Raw genomic sequence first — 10,622 nt, forward strand, 5'->3', positions numbered from 1 at the left:
TTTTTTTTTTTTTTTTTTTTTTTTTTTTTTCCCTAAAGGCTAGACTTTCTATACAGATTTCTGGGTCCATAGTTAGGTCTGTGCATTGTAAACGGCCATTTTAAACAGACGCTGTATTAAAAGAAGATTATATGTAGAATTTCAGGACATCATAGAATTTTAGATCTGAACAACCAGGAAAATGCCAGGAAATTTGTTACCTAGGGTTTTTGCGTATTTATTCATTCTTCACATCCTTTACACATTCAGGGATTATATCTTTTTTTTTTTTTCCCAGCTATTTTGCATGTTCACTTAGTTGCTAAAGTCTGAAGCCCTCTGAGGAGAGCGATGTTGCTAGTCTCCAAAATATTTACGTTTGAGGTCTATCTTTTCCATGATCACATTCTAAAACACTTTTCACGTAAAATACCTCTCACTATCCCATATGCAGGGCCATGGAGAATTAAGGCAAAATCATTCTCTGCCGCCACTGACCTTCATTCTTTGGGGTAGGTTGATTTAATATTGTGTTTTTCTAAACAAGGGAAAACAGTTACACCTTCCACCTCTTAGGAGCTTCCTCTCATATGAGTTGTAAGTTCAGTATGTGCACATATGTGAGATTTCAAGCGCAAAAGGAGAATAGAGTAGGAAACAGATTTTCACAGTCCCCGTCTGGGCCCTTGCGTCAGTGCCAATGTAAAGCTATTCACTGATCCGTGAGTAGTATCATGTTGCCTGGCTCTCAGGAAGCGGATTGGAAAATCCAAGCTTAATAAGCAGATCAATGGGGTGGGGGAGTTGAGATGATTGTATCACATTCCAGTGACATGCAGTGTTGTCGAAAACGTTGTCTCCAGACACAAAATTACAGGAGGCATATAGATACCTTTCAAAATGTCAGCAAAGGGGGTTGGAGGGGGAATTTAGTTAAGAATAGTGGAAATTTACCATTTCTTCCAGGAAGCATACACTGAGAGCATCTGGGTATCTCAGGATAAAGGGTGAATTGAATGTGCGTTGGGGAGGAGAGCTACCAGGAATCCAAGGAGGTACATGAATTAACTGAATGTCTGCAGAGAAGGGAACTTCTGGGTGGAGATGTGAGCTCCCGGGGCCCGGAGGAAAGTCCAACCGCTGACTCCTCGGTTTTTAAGAACTTACAGTAGCTGTGTTTGCACTCCCCTGCAGAGCCAGGGGAAATATGTGGGGTCAGTCTTAAGGGAATCATTCATCACCATTTCTCCTCCTGTCACACTTATTCAACTTAAATATAAGGACTAGTTTGGGTTGAAGTTCAGATTTTCCACATTCCTGGGGTTTATCTGCTCTCAAATTTCTTGCCACCAACTTATTGATGTCTGAAGTTTCTTTAACACGAGACAAAAACAATCCATTGTTAGATACACAACTATAGCTCTCTAAAGAATATATATATATATATACATACATATATATATAAAGACTATTTTATTTATTTTTAAAGACTATTTATATAAATCTATGAGACTGTAAATCTAAGGCTATAAATTAACCTGTTTATTTAACTCACAGAATGGAATTTGGCTAAACTTAATACTTACTGGATACCTGTTCTGTGCTTGGCACTAGCAAGGGGGAAAAAAAGAAAAAAGATGAATGAGAAAGGCTTTCTTCCTTGCCGTGAGTGGGATGAAGAGGTGGGAAATTGTCTGGTGACTACAGTGGGAAGTGAGCTCTGGGAGAAGAGCGACCACCCTGTGTCTCTTCACCAGTGTGTTCTCTGCATTTATGTCAGTCCCTGACTCATAATCAAGGCTTATTATTTCTTTAAGTTGATGGATACATGGCTGAACATAATATCATAAGGGCTACTAAAAATGTATATACAAGATGTGATATTGACTCAGAATAAGGGATGAACAACTTTGCCTTGGAGGGACTCAGATATGGTGAGACTTCAAGGGGATATTTGAACCAGGTCACAAGGGATGAAGAGGAGTTTTCCAGAGCTTCCAGAATAGAACTTCAGCCAGAAGAATTAGCGTGGACAAACGTAAGAAGGTGTTAAATGGCATGAATGTTGAGGGAGTTGCAAAAATGTAACAATCCTAAGTAGTAAGTATAATGGGAGTGGAAGAATTATGGCAGGTGAGGATCATCCCAGGAAGGGCCGTCCTTCATAAGTAAGTGCCATGCTGATTTGGGGCAGGGGCTACTGGGTAGCAGGGTGGATGGGCATGGGAGATAAGGACCAAAGAAGCTTCTTTCCTCCTCACACTTTGAACGGACGATCTTGTTTACCTTAAAAGTCTCAGGATTTGGAAATTAACTGAGGCATTTCTTAGTATAGAAGCAACAGAGCTTGATCAAGTATACCAATGCTGTTCCAGTGAGACTTTATATTTTGATAAGGTATTAAAAGAGAGATTTTGTGTGTTCAAAGCTTAGAGTTTTGTTACTGGATGATTGTGTAATAGATACACTGCTTTATGAAGTAATCTGTCAGTTAACAAATGGGTTTTCTGCCTGGTCCCTTTCAATAGTGACTTCTGTGTAGGATTTAAGAGAGTTAATATACACATGGCTTTCCAGAGACTTGTCCAGTGTGTAAATCAAGGCACACCTGGTGGGGTGTGAGGCTTGCTACCTTACAAACAGGGCTTGGATTTCTTGTACTGCCCATAGGGTGTTTCACCGTTAGGTACATAAATCTCCCAGAAGGAGTGGATAGGATGGGTACTCTCTTTAATTTAGAGAGAAGATCTATAATGGAATTCTCAGTGTCTTTGGTCTGTTTGCATGCGTTTAACTTGGTGGAACATATTCCAATTTTAAATGAGCCCCACATTAATAGAAGTTGGTTTCTTAGACTTAACTTTAAATGTGTCTGCTATTTTAATAGCAACTTTAGAGTCAAACTGAGCTGAAATTGATACAAATGCTACCAGTCTTTCTTCCCACTGAATTCAGCTCCCGCTGCTGTTGTTGTCCTTTCTTCCTCTACTTTCATTTTTTAATTTTGGGATGAAATAGCCCCTTATTCTGCATGTTGAAGTTTAATGTATGTTCTCTACTGATAGAGGACTTAATGGAGAGGGAAAGGCTCTTGGCTGATTGTATTAGTTCAGCAGTTTTAGAATAAGATGTTTGTGGGGAGGGGTGGCAGAATCTTCAGTCATTGATTCTCTCTTTATAACTTTGCCCTTTTGGCTGGAACAGATTACCTGTGCAGGGCTCCTGGCCCTGCACAGGCGGAATCACAAGGAAGAAACTTTACATAAACCATTTATACTAAATGTTTGGTATGCTGGCAACATAAATCAACAACAATATCCATTACAAATTCATCCCTTTATCAGTATTATCTTGATAGAACTGATCCCAGTGTGTGGGAATTTGAACCCTGATTCAATACATCTAGCCCTGAGTAATTAATTATTCAGGGCACAGAGAACCTGGCCCCTGCAATGTAGAGTAATTCTTCCTGGTCAGCGTGAACTCCACTGGCAATAATAAATAGAAAACGTCTCTAGTGATGCCAGTATTTTAAAGTGATTAATCATCTTCCCCCCCCCCCCCCCCCCCCCACCTCCCTCTTAGTTTTCTTTAACTAGGATTTTTCAGCAATAAATCTTTAACAATACAGGTAGGAATTGTTCTGTAATTAAATTTTGCCCTGCTTAATTTCTTACCTTTTATGTGTGATTAAAAAAAAAAAAATGTTACATTTTAAGGAGCTCTGATCAAGAGTCAAACCAAGAAAAATCCTTTTATAGAATGCATTGAGATGCTCTATGGGGGATTAAGCTCTTGATTTTGAATATTAGATAGAGCACATACTCATAAAAATTGTTAATCAACACCAGTTGGGGTGTCAAATATTCTGAGGTTTTGAATTGCTTCACTTTCGTGCATACGGGTTGTCTGTATTAGGAAAAGTCTGACATGTGCATATGTTCCCGAGCTGCGAGAATAATCACTTACTTCTTAACTTTCAGCTAATTGACGTGAGCTCCGTACGAAAGGGGTATTTTTTGCCCTTTCGGCGGTATACAAAAGTGCACTTGGTGAAATGGCAGGTAAATGCCTGGCCGAGAACGACCATGTATTTTTAAATCATGCCCTATAGAGCTGACCAGCCATCATGTAGATTCTGGGTGACAGGGACAGATGTGACATATCTGTTGTGACACACTTCTGTTGCACCAGTCTGTGGCTCGAGGTGACTCCTGTCCCTCCTCTGATGCTTTCCCCTGCTGCAGGACAACACAACGATGCACGGATGAACCTTGCCATTGCCCTCACTGCTGCCAGGTACGGGGCTGCCACAGCCAATTACATGGAGGTCGTGAGCTTGCTCAAGAAGACAGACCCCCACACGGGGAAAGAGCGAGTGAGCGGTGCACGGTGTAAGGACGTGCTCACAGGTACGCCGAGGCCCTAGCGGGAAGGTCTTTCTTAGCGTCTTGCCTCGCCGATGTAATGGCTGAATCATAATTTTTCTGTCACTTCTCTTTTATTTAAGCCAGATTTCAGAGTCATATTAATTATATTCCTTATTGTCAACAATGACTGGTTTAACATGAAAATTTTCCCTTGTGGTACTTGGCAATTTTTCCCCTTTGTGCTAAATAACAATAATGATAATGATAATAATAAATGCCCACAAAATTCCCACAGCTAGGAAGGTATTCCGCTTTCTGGACAAAAACATGTTATTAATAAAATTAAATAAGCGTGCCAAGTTTCAAAGTAAGTGACACAGGCAGTGCATTTATACATCGTTAGAGTCAATCACTTTACCTTTGGTTGGATTTTCCATTCTTGTCCTGGTTCTGTGGCCACGTAGGCAGAGCTTCACAATCACCTCGTTTCCTTGAACAAAACCAACACTGAGACCTATGTTGTCTCACGGCAGCGCTGTTGAAACATTTGAGTTTTAGGGAGAAAGCGGATTATTTACTCACCCGGCTTTCTTCACGTCTGGCGCTCAGATGCCGGGCACTTCGCAAAATAGACTGAGAACCGAGATGACGAAGCGGCACGTTCTTTCTTCGATTTGGACTTGTGTTGGGTAGACCGACTCGGATGCAAGCCCTTTGTGTGGCTTTTCAGTAACCCTGGCTGCTCGTGTCCCCTCGTGTGGTGCACAGTGTACTTCGCCATAGGTTAAGTGTATAGGTAAATTAATAACCCAAAGCATCGGTGAGCAGGGAAACAAATGGGGTGTGTGATTGATGCTGCTTTCTTTCACAGGGCAGGAATTTGATGTGAGAGCCAAATGCGTTATCAATGCTACGGGACCTTTCACAGACACCGTGCGCAAAATGGATGATAAGAACGCCGCAGCTATCTGCCAGCCGAGCGCTGGTGTCCACATTGTGATGCCTGGTTATTACAGGTAACTGTGTGCCAACTCGGCACCCTTGCAAGGGGGACAGGAAATCGGCTGCATTTATTCTTTCAGCACACTTTTTTTTTTTTAAAGCTTCTTCATTTATTTTTGAGAGAGAGAGAATGAGAGTGAGAGAGCGAGAGCACGAGCTGGGAAGGGGCAGAGAGAGACAGGGAGACACAGAATCCGAAGCAGGCTCCAGGCTCCAAGCTGCCAGCACAGAGCCCGACGCGGGGCTCGAACCCACAAACCGTGAGATCGTGGCCTGAGCTGAATTCCAAAGCTTAACCAACAGAGCCACCCAGGTGCCCCTCAGCCCACTTTTCTTACTGGATGGTCTAGCTTCCTGTTCAAAATGAGGAGAAATAAGCAAAGGAACTCTTCCAAAACACAAAATACAATCCAGACTTGGGAATTTCTTAGCTTTTACGTCAATACTCACTTCTAGGGGTTAATGATTTGGGATCTGTTGTACTTTCTTCAGTGTACTCACCTTCAGAAAATACGCCTTAGTATTTTTGAATGTTAATTAAAATATTAAGGGTAAATTTTGTAAAAAAAAAAAAAATTCCATGAAGGGCATATTTTAATTAAAACACTAAGAAAATAATTTTATAAATACTCAAATTGGCTTATGGAGAATCTGAACATGAGGACCTCTCGTGTACTCTTATGTTCATGACTTTTGAAATGCGTTGTGAAAACTGTCGCAGCAAGTCAAATTGGATGTGATTTCTGATCTCTCATAATTGTCAGTGGAGAGATGGGTAGGGAGAGAGATGAAACAAAGATACCTATTCACTGAAATTCATTGAACTTGACTGATGGGCACATTGCACTATTCTATTATATTTTTGAAATTTTTAACAAATTAAAAAAGAAACATTTAGAGGGTTTTAGTTAAGAAATTGATTATAATTGGATCTCATGGACATTTCAAGACTTCTGTGGAAAAAAATCAGGTAACCATGACGAGAGTGTGGAACATGTGTACCATTTTTATCTCCATATGCGGTAAATCCAGTAGGCAAACTAGTAATTTTGTATGGAGTAATGATCTATGCTCCTGGTATTCACTATGATATTATCTATAGTTGAGAAATATTAGAAACTCCTTAAGTGCTAACCTTAATAGAGTGGATAAGTTAATTGTGGCATATCTGCACAAGGGAATATTATATAGTCATTAAAAATTGTAATTATAAATAACTTTAATGTTTTAGGAAAACATTAACAATACTCTGTTAGTTTAGAATGAAGGATGTAAGATTAAATGTGTAATGTGATCTCAACACTGCGTAAATATAGAGAAAAGACTACAAGGAAATACATCAAATACTAACGGTGATTATCTCTAGGTAATACGATTATGGGTAACAGTTAAAGGTGGTAATTTCTAGGTAACGTGGTTAGGATGAGAGTTATCTCTTCCATGTTTTAGTACATTTCTGTAAAGTTATATCAGTCTTTTAATATTTGATTAAACGAATGAACAGAATCTGTATTTTGTTTAATATCTACATTCTCCTGGGATGCTATCCTGCTATGTTATGTGATGCTGCTGTTTCATCAATTTTTCAATAACCAAATCTTCCCAAAAAGACTCCAGGATACACCTAATTCATACCAAATTCACTTCCCCCAAGAAAAATATTACACTTCTATTAAAAAAAATATGAAAGTCCATTTTTTTATCCACCAACTTCCAAGATTTCTGTCTCATTTTTAAATGTCTATGTGTGATAAGTAGACCATCATTAGTATTTTAATTGAGGACTAAAGAAACCAAGGTGTTTCAGTCTTGGTAATAAAACTTTATGTAGCAGTACTTAATAGAGTTTTAAAATCTGGAACCGGAGTTTTGTTAAATGAAAAGGAGAGAAGTAAATACATGTAAATATTCAAATGTTTCTTGTATATAGAGAAGTTTTCAACAATAGTTTCATTCATAATCATATGCATCTATTTTGTATTAGATTAAAAATATGCGAAGACAGCTAGTTTATAAGGGTTTGTTTGGAGGGGTTTTTTTCTTTAATATCTTTTAGGCTATGGATATAAGACCTATGCTACAGACACACACATTTGCATATTTGTTTAGATCTTAGTAGATTCCATATATCCTCATGTGTTATTATGTTTCATGTTTTCTTCACTATTGTCCTGTGATGTCAGAGGATTCATTATTCCCTAATTTAATTCTGCCACTTAATACATATCATTTGGGGCAGGCCATTTGAATTTTGTCAACCTTAGTTTGCCCATCATTAAAATGGGGAGACAGGGGGGTAAATTAAGGTGATACCTTGATGTAGTACTTGATGTTCACCACTTTACTCTTACAGACTGTTTGGCCTTGGCAAGCTACTTCTTTCAGCTTCTGGTTCCTTATCTCAAGGTAGTCCCTGATTTGTATACATTTTGACAATGATCCTGCGATCCTTTGTATCTATTTTGTTGACTGCTCCTCATGCAGTGTGTAATAGTGACCAGTAAATGTTTCCTGAATGAATCCTACTAACTTTTTTGTGTTAACTTGACCAAATAGAGATTGTTGCTTTTTTTAAAGTTAAAATTCAGTGTAACACCTATAAGGGATATTTTTGATATAGAAAAGTGAAACTATGAAAACAAAACATGATTCTTCATTTTATTGCTCTGATAACCCATGTATATAAAAATAAATGCGTTCAAGTAATTGCTCTAGAAAATAGAAGGACACAAAAGGAAAAGTGAGAGCCTCTCTCTTCTTCCTCATGCCCCCCTGCCTTATTGCCCATTTCAGTTGTTCTCTGGTAATCAGTAACACTTCCTAGGATTCCTTCTGTAAAACCGTGTGTTCGTACTTGCACAAACGTCTATCCTTTTAAACATTTTACATGAAAGAGGTAATGCTACACCATATAGTTCTGTACTAAACTTTATAATACGCTAATAGCAGAGTAGATAGGTGCTTTTAAAGAAATATAAATATATGTCACCTGGATGTAATATTGTCAAAACAGGATGCCTTTCTTAATCCCCAGAATTTGTCATTAGCTTCAGGGCACCTCCCCATAAAGCGTGAAAGTGTGAGTTACAGCTGGGCCTGCTTCAGATGCAGTAAGTGATCTCATGCCACTTTGGGAGGAATTAATGTCCCCATTTTTAGCACCTTGAACTATAACCGCTATACCTCCTGTCAGAAACCTTCCGGGAGTGGTTTGCAGCCCAATTCCTGCTCAGGGTCTGCCGCAGATGAGCTCCTTAGTTTTGGATACTGGCCTGGATTGAGGGTTTATTCCCTTCTAGCCCTGACCTTCAGGCATCCCAGAGGGCTGGTTTTGCTCTCCATATCAATTCAGTTTCTTGGGTGGGGCTGGGAGATGTCAGACTGAAATGGCTGCCTGGGTTCATCAGTCAGTCACACTCAGTTATAGCTCGAGGGTTCCACTTGGCCCTCAGGGATGAGTCAGACCTCCTGGGGCTGCCCCATACACTGGGTGGTGGCACCTTAAGGTCTAACAATTCCACTAGAACCTGATCAGTTTAGATATGTAGTGAGTCCTGTAGCCACTGATTTGTTGAGCGTCGGCTGCTAAATGTAAGGCAAGGACCATGTGTATGTCGTGTTGGGCTGTTTTGGGAGTATCTTTATGGCATTTGTTAACCTTGTTATGACCCTCAAAGACATGTGCCATGGTAGCAGACTTTTTTGTTTGCATTATTTCAGTTTCCAAAAACCCAGAACACAGAAATCATTTAATTTTAAAGGTGCTGTTTAGTTTACATGAAGAACAAACCTGAAATTTCCATCAGAGTTGCGGTGAGATGCTCTTTTTAAAGCAGCCACAATGCACGATGACTTTACACACATGAAAATAATCATCTCCTCCTTCTACCTATAGGTGTTTTTTTACCCCTGACAAGAAGTCAGGTTTCTGGGGGGTGTTGTTGTGGTGGGGGTGGTTGTTGTTGTTTCTGTATTGCTGTGTGCGTACTGTTAGCTCTAACACTGGTTGCTAAGTAGTTAACAATAAATTGATTTCAGTTGAAATAAGGGTACTTGAGGAAGGAAGGATGGTCCCGTATAGACCATCACCACAGGTGCTCTCCATTTTCAAACTTTAGTGTGACCTTGCAGAATTAATCCTTCATAAGAAAACAAACGTTTCCCTAAGGGAGAGTATGAATTAGGTAATTTAGAACTGATGAAAGGTATTTCCAAGTGGATTCTTAAATTTTTATACCATTCATTACTAGCTTTGTCTTCCCTCTGTGCTTGTTAATTTTATGTTTGACACATATGTCTTCACTTAAGCAGTTGATTCTCTACAGGATCCAGTTATGCGTGTGTTGGTAACCATCACCTTCACCCTTTAAACTGCTTTTATTGCATTGGAAGGTTTTAAAGGATTCAGTAGTTGTGCTTTCCTAATAGCATTTCATGTCTAGGTTGTTGAATATAATAATTTTATGCAAAATTTTGTCGGGTTTATTGAGTTACTTAAGTACCTCATATGATATCTGCTCTATAAAATGATCATGCATAAAATATACCAACATATAATTTGTTCCTTAAATGTTAGGAGATGCAGTTTATTCTTTTGTCTCAACATGGTACTATTTATCAGATTGAAAGCTTGAACTCTGAATGAGTTAATTCCCAGCCCCAAAGTGACTGATTTAATGTAAGGGCATATTAACCCAGGATCAAATCAGTTGCTTACAAACTACGTAATTAACTAGTGTCTTTTAAGATTTTTTTTAAAGAGAGTCTTAGGAGAAACACAAAGAAAAAAATATAAAATATTCGATACTTACAGTTTTCAATATATAAAAATGAAAGTAAAATTACTTCCTTCAACCCTGAATGAAGATGAAATCTTAGCTGAAGGTTTAAATGATTGACCCACTTCTGTGATGCATTTTGCGTATGTTAAGTAGGACTGTGGCCCACTCTCTCCGTGTCTCTCAAGGATCCTGTAGACAGTGGTTCTTTCTACAAAGGCTCTGTAGAAATGGCAGCACTTCCGGTACTCAGTCACGGCTCAGTCAGTTAAGCATCTGACTTCAGCTTAGGTCACGACCCCACGGTTGGTGAGTTCGAGCCCCATGTCGGGCCCTGTGCTGACAGCTCAGAGCCTGGAGCCTGCTTTGGATTCTGTGTCTCCCCCTCTCTCTGCCCCTCCCCTGCGTGCTTGCTCTCTCTCCCTCACAAATAATAAACATTAAAAAAAAAAAAAAAAAGAAAGAAATGGCAGCATTTCATGGGACTCATGGG

At 39.3% G+C, this 10,622-nt stretch overlaps 1 protein-coding gene across 4 annotated transcripts in view; it reads left to right on the forward strand.

Annotated features, from left to right (window-relative positions):
• GPD2 (glycerol-3-phosphate dehydrogenase 2) overlaps window positions 1–10,622 on the forward strand; it is a 142,801-nt gene that overhangs the window by 101,051 nt on the left and 31,128 nt on the right. For all 4 annotated transcript variants that reach the window (XM_040475123.1, XM_040475125.1, XM_040475122.1 and 1 more), the window contains exons 7-8: window positions 4,227–4,391; window positions 5,221–5,365. In XM_040475123.1, coding sequence (XP_040331057.1) covers window positions 4,227–4,391; window positions 5,221–5,365 — 310 coding nt within the window. The remainder of the gene's footprint in view (window positions 1–4,226; window positions 4,392–5,220; window positions 5,366–10,622) is intronic.

Source organism: Herpailurus yagouaroundi, unplaced genomic scaffold (genome assembly GCF_014898765.1).
Source record: "Herpailurus yagouaroundi ecotype Mexico unplaced genomic scaffold, PumYag 140, whole genome shotgun sequence".
NCBI classification, from domain to species: Eukaryota; Metazoa; Chordata; class Mammalia; order Carnivora; family Felidae; genus Herpailurus; species Herpailurus yagouaroundi.